We start from the raw sequence: 14,077 nt of genomic DNA, 5'->3' as shown, positions 1-14,077 counted from the left end.
GCTGAGCCAGCCGGGGCGCTGACCGCCGCGCTCGCCCCCTCCCTTCCGCCCTCCGCCCTCCACCCTCCTCCCTCCCTCTCTCCCCGGCGCGGGCGAGTGTCTGCAGCGCGGCGGCCAGGAAATGCCGCAGATGCGCCGCGCAGCATCCCCGGTGGAGGCAGCGCGCCGGTCCTCCCGCACCGCCGCCGCGGCCTCGGCCCTGCCCGGAGCACGCGCCCCGTGCAGGGCCAGCAGAGCGGTCAGCGCGGCCGCAGAGGGTCCGGGCGCCCGCCGGCCCCCGCCCGCCCTCGCCGCACTCCCGGCTCCTCCGCTTGGCGTGGCGCTGCTCGTCGCCGCCCCTGGGCTCGCCGAGATTTGCCGCTGCTGAAACCCGAGAGGGACTCAGGCTCCCGGAGCGGGGCGGCCCACCATCGGCCTGCCCGGAGGCCTGGGCGTTTCCTTTGCCGGCCCCGGCGCCCGCAGCCCCTTGCGCCCCCGCTCTGCGTCTGCGGCTTCCGTGCTGCTCCCCAGCGTGCTGCTCCTTCCTCTTTTCCAGTTCCCAAGGCTGTGTCTTGCTGACCGCGATACTGTCCGGGGGTTACGAGGGGGAGAGGGGAATTGGTCAGTCATCGCTTAGATAAACTTCGGCATGGCGGGTTACCTCTCCCCTGCTGCTTACCTGTACGTGGAGGAGCAGGAGTACCTCCAGGCCTACGAGGATGTCCTGGAGAGGTACAAAGGTATGTGGTCCCTGCCCTGGGGCTGCGGAGCTTGGCTCGGATCAGAGAGGCAACCGCTGCCTTTCCTTAATCAGAGCCACCACTGCTTGGGCACGAGTAAACAGGTGTCTGGACCAGTCTTGGGAATGGACCAGGTCTTTTTGCATGGGATTTAGTACCCCCAGCGCAGGGAGGATGGTGGGGTGGGCGACAGTCCGGAGACGCCCTTAGATGAGCGGTAGAGAGGGGGGAAGGGGGTTTGGTTTCCAAGAAGCACATTGCGCTTTCTTTCCCTTGTGAAAGCTCTTAAGCACTGCGCGTAATCATAATTCTTCCTGGGAGGGTGGATACCGATTATTCTCTATGGGATTACTAACGCATTGCTGCTGCTGCTTGGCTAGGGTATTGGTTAGCCCTGTAAAAAAGGTTCAGCATCACTAGATCATTTTCCTTAAAATGATCTTACTTATTTGAAAAAGTTTGTGACTATATACTTACTCTGATATATTGTAAAAATTATAGCATGATGGATAAAAGACTTTAGTGAGTTTGTTGTAAATTTAAATGTAAAGAGTATATTTTGAGATTTTTTTCTGCTCATCCTTTATGTTCAGGAAATTCTATGCCAATTTGATATTTATGTTTTAGTATAATGTTTACTTTGACTTCATAGTTAAATATAATGACGAAATATAAGTTGCAGCTGCCCATTTTTTAAGTGTTTTTGTCTCTGGAAATGTATTTTTAAGTGTGTATATACCATCTTTTTATTGTGGCTCCCAAAACACGCCGAACTCAAGAGCAGCTCACAGAGGTTTAACGTATTTATAGTGAATAGTGACCCATTTCATGGGTAGGATTCAGATGGTTTTATATCTTTTGAATATTTGCTTTGGGTTTGGTAACTCAAATGTCAGTAAATTTAGTGGTATTATATGGTTAACAATGCATGTAGTTTTCTATTAGTAGAAAGTAGAAATAAAAAAAATTGAACTAAACAATAAAATTCCAAATCCCCCAAAAGCCCAAATACACTCACAATTGTTCTCTCCCTTTGTAGAATATGTTTTATAACCGAAATTCTTGCAATCCATGTAGAATTTTGTAGACAGTACAGTGAGAATTCCTTTGTGCCGAGACTCTTATTGTGTATAATACCGCCACAGAGCAAGTGCAGTGATATTTTAGGCTAAAGCACATTTGTGACATTTGTGTGTGTGTGTGTGGGGTAATATACTCATGTTTACCTCCATCACTCCATTTTAAAGTAAGGTTTCTAATTATTTGTTTCCAGAGCTTTAAAAAAGAGAAATATTGCAATATAGACCAACAAACCTTGTTGAAGAAATACATCTGTGCTCTATACAGTCAGAAACAAAAAAACCTGAAAGTTCTAAAGTAGATACATTTTACACTTTTGAAAAAAATTATAGCTGAATGAATTTTTGTCACATGAAGTTTTACCTAAGTGACACGTGGGTGATTTCAGGTGACTGAAAACAAGTGCTTATTTGACTTCGTCTAAAAGAAGCAGGCATTGTTTAAAAGCTTGTCTTTGCCTTTGGAAATAAAAGGAAATTAAAGATCTGAAGGCCAGTGTACAACAATCAGTATTGCCCTTAAACATACACATTTTCAAACATATTGTTCAGACGTCACTGAAAAAATGATGGAAGTTTTCCTCATTTTTACTTATGGTTTTTAAAATGCTTAGTTCATCAATTTGTACTTGGGCTTTATAGCTGTGCTATGTTTCATTTAGTCATAGAAAGGAAAGTAAGAGTATTGGGCAGTGTATTCCATGAAAAGCTGGAGACCTGGAAAACTCATTGTTTCCCGATGTGTTTTGAAGCCAGTTATGATTTCCCATCAGTATCCAGTATGATGACTTCACTACAGTTCTTATTATCCTGATGACTTGCTGTGGGGACTGATCTAATCAGAAAAGAATTGTAGGCTTTGAATAGGGAGTGTCAGTTCACTAAACGTTCAGAGTACGGTTGCTCACTTTCTGAAATCATGCATTGTTCAAAACATTTTATGTTATCACTTAAAGAGAAGTCATTTCGATTTTTATTTCTGACAGAGTTCTTTGGTTACAGAATGAGTTTGCATTCATCTAGAATATTATCAGGTTGCCAAGTTATCATATGCCTCAGCTGTTGAGTAGTGTAAGTGGTGGAGTCAGCTGGAACCAATTCAAAATCTGCCTGTTGTCAGAAATGTAGAATTGTAATAATCCATAATGTTAGGAATTATGAGCATTAGATTTAGAAGTCGAGAGTTTTGTTAGGTCTAGTCGTCAGACAGCCTTGAGAGGACTTCAAATCAGACTCTGTAGAAAAACAAGAATAGTGGAGAGTGAACTCTAATTATTTATGGTGTAGTCAGTCTATTCTTGTATCTTGCTTTGGTCCATTACTTCTGGGCAAAAATAGGCAACTGTTTGCTGAATTAGAATAACACAGAAAGAGCTATTTGCTACAAAGAAGGGTGCAGTGTTCTGATTCATATTCGAGTCCCGTTACTTGTAAAATATATTCATGGAATATTCAGGGCCATCTGATTAAAAAAACATATTTCTTCAGCTGATACCAAACTTCGGCTGAATAAAGGCATTTATTTTTGAGTAAAACATAATTCTTTATTATTGTTTGTGCTAGAAATTGTATACATCAGAGTGGCTTTCTTTTATATCTATAGTAAATTATCCAGTGTATATACTGTGTAATACAAAACGTTCTTAGTAGCTTAGCTTAAAAGGTACAGTACTATCTTATTTTTCTTCTAAAGTGTAAGGAAACTAACCCATATGCTGTTATTATAAATGATTAATTAGTTCTCATCTTATGAAATTCTGCTTTTTGAATGTATCATTGGAATACTTGTTTTCCCAACACATTGTTACTTTGTATTATGATGTTAAGTGAGAAAATGAGATAATGTGAATTCAATACATTTTATTCTATACTTTATAGATGTAATTTAAAAATGTTACATTATTTTGGTCCACCAAAATGGTTATTTTTCTATTGATCTGGAAGTAAATCCGTTGTACCTAGACAACTGTAATGAAAGTGTTGCATTTATCATTCTCTGTGAAAGCCGAATGGAATGGTCGTTTTGGTTACTTATCTGTAATATTACTAACCCCACTCCACCCCATCACCCCCTGCAAACTGCTGTTTAGGCAATAGGCAAAGTTTTCTCTGTTTTTTACAAATACCTTGTATAATTGCTTTAGTTTCTTCTCTCATTAGGGCTATAAAATCTGCTTATGTGCATGGCAACAAAAGGAACGAAGACTACCATAATTTTCATTTTCAGTTTGGGTTTATTGCCTTTATTGATAGGTGATTAGTAAAAATTCTGTCATTTTACTCTGTAAATTGGCTCTGACACTCCCTTGAATTGAAAATTGGAGGATACAGGTTTCAGGGAATTTCTTTGCAGCGTGTAGTGGTCTAGCTCAGTGGTTTTCATTTGGCTTCTAGGATTCTGCAAAAACTTGATTTCAAATTTCTTCTGCTCATGCTCTGTTCATAGGTTAATAGTTATATAATAAGTGAACTTTAACTGTGCTGCATCATGATAATATTATAGCTAGTTGTAATAGTGTAAGTCTGGGATTTTTGTTTTCTTTTAAAAGTGAAACAGGTTGAATTTGCTGAGTGTTAAGATTATGTTTGACTGTTTGTAACAGAAAACAAGTGATAGTGCTTAGCCAAATAGATGTTTTCTTTTTCTTAGGTACTGAGAAGTCCTAAATAGGCAAAACTGGGTTGTAGGGTACCCCCATTTGCCAGTAGGGACTCAGACTCCTCTATTTCTGTGTGGCTATTTATAGTGTATCTTGCAATCATTTTGTGATCACAAGATGGCTGCTCCTCTTCCAGCCCTTGTATCTCCATTCCAGGGGACAGCTGTTCCAGGGGCCATCTCTATCTGCAGGTAGACTAGGAAATGTAGATTTTTAAGCTGGCTTCATTTAGTGCCCTGAATAAAATTGAAGTTTTGTTTGTAAAGAATAAGGAAAGAATGGCAACTGGTTTTGCAATCAGCAGTGTCTGGCACATGGAGGGCAAAGTGTGCTAAAATTGGCAACTTAAAATTTGGATACATATTAACAATCATCACACAATATATTTGACTTCACTAAAGTTTGAAGAAGATCTGAGGGCTCCATGAGGTTTCTGAATATTTTCAAAATGACACAATTGAATGTTTTATGTTACAACATGGGTTTGAAAAGTCATTCTCACCAAATAGGATTAAATTGTGTTTATTGCCTCACACAATAAGGAGTGTATATGAGTTCAGAAATGTGGGAAATTATTAGGTATTGTTAGTGAATTTAATTTTAAACTTCTACTGATGCTCTTTTCAGTTTCTTTTGTTCTTAGAGAGTTATCTCAACATTTATTTAGCCCAGAGACTTTAAAAAGAAGGCTTATGCTTTTTAAAACTTCTAGGTTTTGTTTGTTTGTTTGTTTTGTATTTGAACAATTTGGAGATGCTTGTTTTCTGGCTCAATAACTGTTTTAGGTAATCAGTGTAAGGACAGGTGGTGAAAACAATTTATTGTCTTACTGCTGTCTTGTAGTCTGACAAAGAAGTGCTTGTATTTCTGCCTTTGGGTCATATGTGCTTCAGGATCCTGACTCTGTGGGGAGCTGGAATATTTGACCAAAGCATCTTCATGCAACTGGAGATTATGAAAATATCTGAAGCTATAGAGGTGATAACAAGATGGAATATCTAAGCTGTCATGTTCATTTCTGTTTTAGTTCCACAACTGAGTATGAAAGTGCACAAGAACATACCCAAATCATGTGACCTGGTGGACTAATTGGGAAGAGAAGATGATTTGTAGTTTCGAATGTTTGTTATTTCATATTAACTAAACACAGATGCTTCTGTTTCACGGAAGTCTCTCTGTAATGGCTTTGAATAAAAAACAGGAAAGACTTCCCTGTCCATTTCTTAGCTCTTAATATTTCAGGGATTACATTCTAGCTCCGTCCAAGGAGGAATTTCAGGTAATTATTTGCTGAAGTATGTCATTGTTTCTGTAAGTGATCAAATGAGACCCCTTCTTACTCATTTTTTTTTTCTTGTCCTTTAATGCAATTTTGTTTGCTTTTGTTTTCTGACCTGCTTCATCTCTCCCAAAAGAAGCAAATAATTCTGCTTAGGTTGGGGAAAAGCTTTGTATTTGGGGTCAAATGGGATTTCACCCTGTGAGAAGGTGAAAAGTACCAGGGAGGAAAACTCCAAGAGGAGAAACTAGCAAGACTGTTCCATTTCATTGACATAATTGCCAAAATCATTTTGATCGTTGGCTGAAGTGCACCGTAGGTTTCAGGGAAAGGATTGGTTAGAATTTATAGGAAGATGGAAATGGATGAATGATGGAGGGTTATGCTGTACCAGATTGAAAGCAGTCTTGAGTGGCATGCCCAGGACTGAGTTTGGGCTTTATTCTTTAGGCAGTGAGGGTGACCCTTTATGATCCCCAGCAGGAAGTTAGATAGATATTAGAAAGAGCACTCTCGCAGCAGTGTGGAGGACTGAGTGGAAGGGAAGACTCAGGCAGGGAGACAGGTTAGGTGGGTCCTGTAAAATTATAGTGGTTGGAATGGAAGGCTGATTCAAGAGAAATTTCAGAAATTGTTAGGATGGCTGATTAGTTGGTTCTGCATGTGGGGACAGGAGGCGGGTGCAGCAACTTTTGTTGTTGAAGTTATGTCCAAAAAAGTTTGAAATGTTTCCTTTTTAAGTTTTTTAAAAATTTGTAGTATGTATTTATTAGAAAAGGTGTTTTTAAGACATTTTTATTATTAATCACAATTAGACCTTTCCTGGTAGTTAAATGGAACAAAAGCTATTTTGCTTGACCTTGGAAATACAGCAAGTAGTGTGCCCTAGAAAACTGGAATGCTCTATTTAATGTAGAGCTGTTTAAGTAATACCTTATCAGTCTGTTTGTTGGGAATCCTCTGAGCATGATTAGTAGCATCTTAGAGCAGTGGATCTGTTTTCCATAAGCAAATAAAATAATTGAATACATATCCTTTTAAAAGGTAAATATATACGATGAAAAAACTTTCAATATATTTCAATAATTTTTCATATTTGTTTTTATTTCAAAAATCTTAATTTATTCTTTGTTTATTTTCTACATAAACTTCAGCAAATATGTAGCGTTAGTTTGGTTTGGTGTATAAAAAGTTAAGTGGTTTTATGTTCATTTAAGTTCTCGGCTACCCTACAATTTGAGCATTAAGCCTTAAATTTGTAATTTAAAATTGCAAAACAATAACTACCATTTATGTGTCAACCTACTCATATGCCTGGCATGATGCTGGGTATTGCATGTGAAATACATGTATGTTATGTATATATGTAAGTTTAAAGAATCACATAGCTATAGTGGTAGAAATGGCATTTGAACATCAAATGTATATTTGGCCTAAAGTATATATTTTTAGTGTCATTATATTGACTGGGAGATATTGCAGAAATAGTTATGAAAATATATTTATTAAGATTCTGATTTTGATTAATACTACAACTTTCTGAGATATGTTAAATAAATGCATGAAATTAAAGTTAATAGTTTATACATTTATAGATATTACTTTTATTCAAATATTAGATTTTGGAAGTCAGACTGTTGTGTCTTAGTTGTATTATCAATTCTAATGGTTAGTTATAAAAAGACAATAAAATTTTAATATGAGCGTTTCCAGTGTGTATTCGGATCGAGAAGATTTTGAAAAGAACTTTTTGTAAATGTTACCAGTGAATGTGATGCTTTGATACATGCCTGACATGTTTCCTGGAAAGAATTGTCAAAGAGAGTTGACAAAGTCTTTATTTTACTCTAGTGGGTGAAAATATTTCCTAGTGAACCCTGGTATTAAAGATATTATACAAGGATACTATTGTTCTAGTGCTCCTATATTCAGTGTTACGGTTCTCCGTGCTGGCCATGCCCATGTAATGATGTGTTTTCTTGATTTTGGTGTGAAATAATACTACTTGTCTAGTGAGGTAGACACTGGGTTAATAAAGGCGGGATAAAATAGGGCATATGGAATATTCTGAGCAGTAGAGATTATGTAGATAGTCGGTGAATTAGGTAGACCTAAGAACTCAAGTACTGTGGCTCTTCCTATACCAGTAGTCTTTTAAAAAATGCATGCATTATTTTTTAGAGCAGTTTTGGGTTTATAGCAAAATTGAGCGGAAACTACATAGCTCCCATATACCCCCTCTTCCTCCTCCATAGTTTCTCATATTTCTATCTGGTACTGGTGTGGCACATTTGTTGCAATTGATGAACCAATATTGATAAATTGATTCATCAATTACATAGTTGATTACAAGATTAATAGTTTACATTAGGGTTTCCTTTGTTGTACAGTTCTATAGGTTTTGACAAATGTATAATATCATGTGTCTATTATTATTATATCATACAGAAGAGTTTTACCACTCCCAAATCCTGTGTTTGACCTGTTTGTTCCTCTCCAGCTCCAGAACCCCTGACAACCACTGATCTTTTTGCTCTTTCTGTATTTTATGTTTTTATAGAATGTCATATAGTTGGAATCCTACAGTATATAGACTTTTCTGACTAGCTTCTTTCACTTAGCAATATGCATTTAAAGTTCCTCCATGTCTTTTCATAGCTTGATCGCTCATCTCATTTTATTGCTAAGTTCATTGTCTGGAAGTACCAAGTTTACTTATCCATTCACCTACTTAAGGACATCTTGGTTGCTCCTAAGGGTTGACAGTTATGAATACAACTGCTCTGAACAGTTGAGTGCAGATTTTTGTGTGGATATGTTTTCAAGTCATTTGTGTAAAGGAGTATGATTGCTAGATTGTATGGTACATTTAGTTTTGTGAGAAACTTGTCTAACTTGACTTCCAAAGTGGGTGTACTGTTTTTCATTTCCACCAGTAATGAATGAGAGTTCCTGTTGCTCCACATCCTGTTAGCATTTGGTATTGTCACTGTTTTGTATTTTAGCCTTTCAGATAGGTGCATAGTGGTATTTCATTATTGTTTTAATTTGCAGTTCCCTAAATGACATATCATGGTAAGTATCTTTTTTTTTGGAGATTAAGTCTCACTCTGTCACTCAGGCTGGAGTGCAGAGGCACGATCTTGGCTCACTGCAACCTCTGCCTCCTGGGTTCAAGCGATTCTCCTGCGTAGCTGGGATTACAGGCGTCCACCACCACGCCTGGCTGATTTTTGTATTTTTAGTAGAGATGGGGTTTCACCATATTGCTTAGGCTGGTTTCAAACTCCTGACCTTGTGATCTGCCCGCCTCGGCCTCCCAAAGTGCTGGGATTACAGGCATGAGCCACCGCGCCTGGCTGGTATCTTTTTATATGCTTGTCATCTGTGTATTTCCTTTCGTGAGGTGTCTGTTCAGATCTTTTGCCCGCTTTTGAAGCATTTTTTATTTTGAGACATGGTCTCACTCTGTCACCCAGACTGGATGCAGTGATAAAATCATAACTCACTGTAACCACGAACTTGTGTCTCAGCAGATCCTCCTGCCTCAGCCTCGCAAGTATCTGGGACTACAGGCATGTGCCACCATGTTGGGCTAATATTTTTACGTTATATAGAGACAGGGTCTTGCTATGTTGCCCAGGCTGGTCTTGAATTCCTGGGCTCTAGTGATCCTCCTGCCTTGGCTTTCTAAAGTTCTGGGATTTATAGGTGTGAGCCATCATGTCTGGCCCTTTTGCCCACTTTAAATTTTTGTTTTTTTATTGTTGAGTTTTGGAGTTTTTTGTATATTTTGGATACCAGTCCTTTATCAAATATGTTTTGCAAATGATCAGTAACCTTTTTATACCATTACCTCCTTTTGACACCTTTGAGCCACTGCATATTATAGGTATTATTTAAGTAAATAAGGACCTGATTATTTCCTTTTATATGGTCATAGCATTCTTAAGTACTATTTTGTTTTAGCTACGTGTGTTATTTATTGTATCTGCTTCATAGAGTTGTATGTGGTGACTCTGAGTTCAGCAATTTGACAGTTTGCTTTGGTGTATCTAATATGCTGTTGTAGCTGCAATTCAGGTATCCAGTTGGTTGGCAGCTATGATGCTTTATAACACTTGAGTCTAAAATTAGTCGAACTGTTCTATTTTAAGCGTACACTGAAATTAGTAGTCCATGTCCTGTAAAACATGTGAAAGTTAAAGACTCTTAGGATATCGAATTACTTCTTTTAAAATGTAATCAGAAGTAGAGTTGGATAGAAAGTTTGTAAGTAAGAAAGTAGTTAGTAAGAAAGTTTTGTTGTGATAATTTGATTATGGCCTGGATGTAGTGCTGTATGTATACAATATCCATAAACACAGAGTTTCACATTGTTGCCTCTTAGAGTTAAGACAGTGCTTTCATGTAAATGATTACATGTGATTTTAAAAATATGAGTTGAGTTACAGCAAGATTATTTGCTTTTTTTCTGTTAGCATATTTTAGAAGAGTCACAGTTCCTAAATGTTTAGAATTCTGGAACACTATTGACTGCCTTTGCTAGAAAAAAGAGAGTGATTAAAGAGGTACTTGGTTGTTCATCTTGTGATCTTGTGATAACCTTATTTGTATAACAGAAACTAGATAATGTTGAAAGTAAGTCAGGGCATGGTGGCTCATGCCTGTAATCTCAGCACTTTGGGAGGCCAAGGTAGGTAGGTGGATCTCCTGAGGTCAGTAGTTCGAGACCAGCCTGGCCAACATGTGAAACACCATCTTTGCTAAAAATACAAAAATTAGGTGGATGTGGTGGCGGACGTCTGTAATCCCAGCTACTCAGGAGGCTGAGGCAGGAGAATCACTTGAACCTGGGAGGCAGAGGTTGCAGTGAGCTGAGACCATGCCATTGCACTCCAGCCTGGGCGATAAGAGCAAAACTCTGTCTCAAAACAAAAAAAGAATATTGAAAATACTTAGTAGATAAAAAGTGCAGTGATTCAAATTAAGAGTTTGATTTTGCATATAATATGAATTTTATACCTCTTGAAGCAATAGTTTGTGCCATAGAGGCTTTTTTTTTTTTTTTTTCAGTGTTATTTGAATATCTCTGCATTAGTCTGTTTTCACGCTGCTGATGAAAGACATACCCGAGACTGGGCAATTTACAAAATAAAGAGGTTGGACTTACAGTTTCTACAGTTCCACGTGGCTGGGGAAGCCTCACAATCATGGTGGAAGGCAAGGAGGGGCAAGTCACGTCTAACATGGATGGCAGCAGACAAAGAGAGATAACTTGTGCAGGGGAACTCCTCTTTTTAAAACCATCAGATCTGGTGAGACTTACTCACTATCACAAGAACAACATGGGAAAGACTTGCCCCTATGATTTGATTACCTCCCATTGGATCCCTCCCACAACACCTGGAAATTCAAGATGGGATTTGGCCAAAATATGTCAGTGTCCTTTAAATAATCTCAGAAGCTCTAACAATTTAACTGCTATAGATAATGTGTAGTCTTTATACTTTTTCTTTGGCCCTTTTTGGAAGGTCTAAAGCAGGACTGAAGGATTCTAAATTACAGAAAGCAAGATGCAAGGATGCTTTAGTTTTCTTGTGGAAAAAGACATGTACTTATATATCCCTTTCCATTTAGAAAACTATATAGAAATTTAAATTTGTGCTTCAGTAGAAGTAAAATACTATAAATGGAATGAAATACTTTCATAATTAGCATTTTTTGAAAGCATTCAAGCAGCATTGTTCCCAACCTTTCTCATATTTCTAGTCAGAAATTAATTAATCATATGCTTCAAGTGAACATATTACTATCTAGTATATTCTCTATTCCCTCATCCCCATCGTATTTTGTACTCAGTCTTTCCCTGGAAAAACTGGGAAGAGATGAAGGGTTTAGAACCAGGAGAAGCAGATCTTCACCAGTTTGGAACATGTGGTTTAATTCCAAATACTTATTGATCCTATACATTAAAATATGCTAAGGAATCAGGGCCTACAGAAGGAAGAGGAACACAGGTTTGTAGCCTCTCAAAGAGCAGAGTTTGGTGACGAAAGTGGACCAGCTACACTCATTATGTGTGAGTGCTACAAAACAGGAGTGATCCGAGCATCCAGGGGTTTCACAAGCAGGGTTGGCATTTGAAGGAAGGCAGAATTTCAGTGGGAGCTGGGGAAGGGAGAGGCTTTATGTTATGTGTGGGTGGATGGTGTAGACAGAGATTTTTCTTGGTCTTACCATGTCATTTGGACAATCTGACCTTGCATTTCACCTTTTGCATTGTAGGAAAAGTATTATCACAAAATTGAATTACTACTTTAATATAAACAAGATAGATTTTGCTTGTAGGTAACTGGTGTTGAGTTGAAGATTTTATCCTCCATTTTTAAGAACTCTGCTTTATCATACATATGTTATGAAACCTGAGGGTTTAGTAATGAGAAATAAGTTTTAGCCATGGCTCAGCAAATGTAAAGATTGGATGTGACACTCTTAATATGGTGTAGGAACTCTCAATTAGATTGATGATCATAATAATTTTAGCACTTTATACCTTTTTTTTACATATATGATACAATTTGATTCTTAAAACAATTCTCTGAGACAGGTAACATAAGTGCCAGTGCCCTTATTTTATAGGCAAGGAAATCAGGCTTCCATGATTGCATTGACTAGGTGGTAGACTGGTGCTAGAATTCTGGTTTTCTGATAGCCAGTCTAAAGAACACTGTACTATAGGTAATTGTGGCTCATCCTTATATGCAGTCAAAGTTACCATTAATAATGTGGACTATAGGTAATATATGTGGTGAGAGGTAAATAGTCTCTGTTTAAGTAAACAGCAGTTGAATATTGCTGTTGTTCTGGAATTACAGTCCATATTTAGGAAGAAGTATGGCTTACCATTTGTTTAATGTGGTTTTGGGCTACCACGTCCATAAACTTTGGTGAAAAGTTCTATTGCTGACTGTAGAGGATTTAGTTACTTGAGGGAAAAACTCCATTATTATCACTTGCTTTCATTGTTAATTGAAGTGGCTCTTAAAATTAGAGGGTTGTACATTTAGACAGAAAAACTATCCCGTTGACTAAAGATGTAATTTCTATAGTACTCAGTGACAAAAGAGGAACCATGTAAGTACTTGGGGAAAATATGGAAAGAAAACTTACGACATATACTTGGTAACATTTTTGGAAAATAAAGAAGTGGACAAAAGTAGACGAAATGAGTAAAAATCTGTAATTCAATTACCTATATACGTTAATTTTATGACATATGTCCTTTTCCATTTTTTTCTCCATAATATATAACATTTAAAAATTGGGACTACTGCATGTACAGTTCTATATCCTGCAGATGCACTTAATATATCACAGCATTTTTTAATGCCATGAAATATCATTTCAAACCATTTTCATGACAATGCAGAATGTGTGGTAAACAGTCTGATGAAACATTTAAGCAGTTTCGTATCCTGATAGTTTTTGGTTAATATTATTACATTGGTATTTTTCCATGTAATTACAAGCTTCAGAAACACAGTTTTTCAAGATAAGAAAGAAGTCATATGGATGATATAAGCCAATTAGCAATTAAATATTTATAAGATAGTGCCTAATTCATGATTGAGTAGATTCTTGAGTTATATATCCAATTAAGAAATTCTATCACTCTGAATTTTAGAAATTCAACAATAAAGGAAGCAACTGCTAGTACTCAGGAGATCTGATTTTCATTCCTGACTCATGCTACGTAGCTAGTTTTGGATGGCTTATACGTGAAAATGAATGATTGCCAAGGTTCTTTATCATCCTGTTACACCTGCCTTAATTAATTACTTCATTATTTATTTCTTGAGTGTTTGTTATATGCCAGCAGCTATTTTAGGTCCTTGGGGTGCTAATCATAAAAAATTTTAGTGGTCTTTTTTTTTTTATTGAGTTATGAATGTATCACTTCATACTGATACGATCTGGTTACTTTTGACATCATTTTCTGACATACTTTCCATTGTTTATGGCATACATCTCATTTTTTATTTTGGAAATGATCACCACATTCATGGTTTTAATTTTTTGTAGAAACTTATTATTGATTCCATTTGAAAACCCTTTTAAAATGTCTTCCAGCCTTTTGATATAGTTTGCAATCATTTATTGCATTTGTATTTCACTACTTGTACTAGGCTTCAAGACTGTATTATTTATTAATGGTATTCAATCAAGGAGTACTTTGGGGCATTAGATTTATCTGTAACATTGAAGTTAAACTTTGGAAGAAACTCACACTTTTAAAAGTGTTTTGGCCGGGCGCGGTGGCTCACGCTTGTAATCCCA

General features: G+C 37.5%; 1 protein-coding gene across 23 annotated transcripts in view; it reads left to right on the top strand.

Annotated features, from left to right (window-relative positions):
- Nucleotides 1-14,077, top strand: part of DST (dystonin) — a 495,141-nt gene that overhangs the window by 117,127 nt on the left and 363,937 nt on the right. For 4 of the 23 annotated variants that reach the window (XM_032140293.2, XM_058432040.1, XM_032140292.2 and 1 more), the window contains exon 1: nt 115-719. The exons of 17 other annotated variants lie outside the window; for them this stretch is intronic. In XM_032140293.2, coding sequence (XP_031996184.1) covers nt 629-719 — 91 coding nt within the window. In that variant the 5' untranslated portion in view covers nt 115-628. Of the gene's footprint in view, nt 1-114; nt 720-14,077 lie in introns of those variants that run through there. 2 more of the 23 variants (XM_032140283.2, XM_032140282.2) reach the window with 1 other exon arrangement.

The sequence above is a fragment of the Hylobates moloch genome, unplaced genomic scaffold (assembly GCF_009828535.3).
Source record: "Hylobates moloch isolate HMO894 unplaced genomic scaffold, HMol_V3 SCAFFOLD_20, whole genome shotgun sequence".
Taxonomy (NCBI): domain Eukaryota; kingdom Metazoa; phylum Chordata; class Mammalia; order Primates; family Hylobatidae; genus Hylobates; species Hylobates moloch.
The sequence above is the reverse complement of the archived record's forward strand: the minus strand, read 5'-3'. Positions and strand labels throughout refer to the sequence as shown.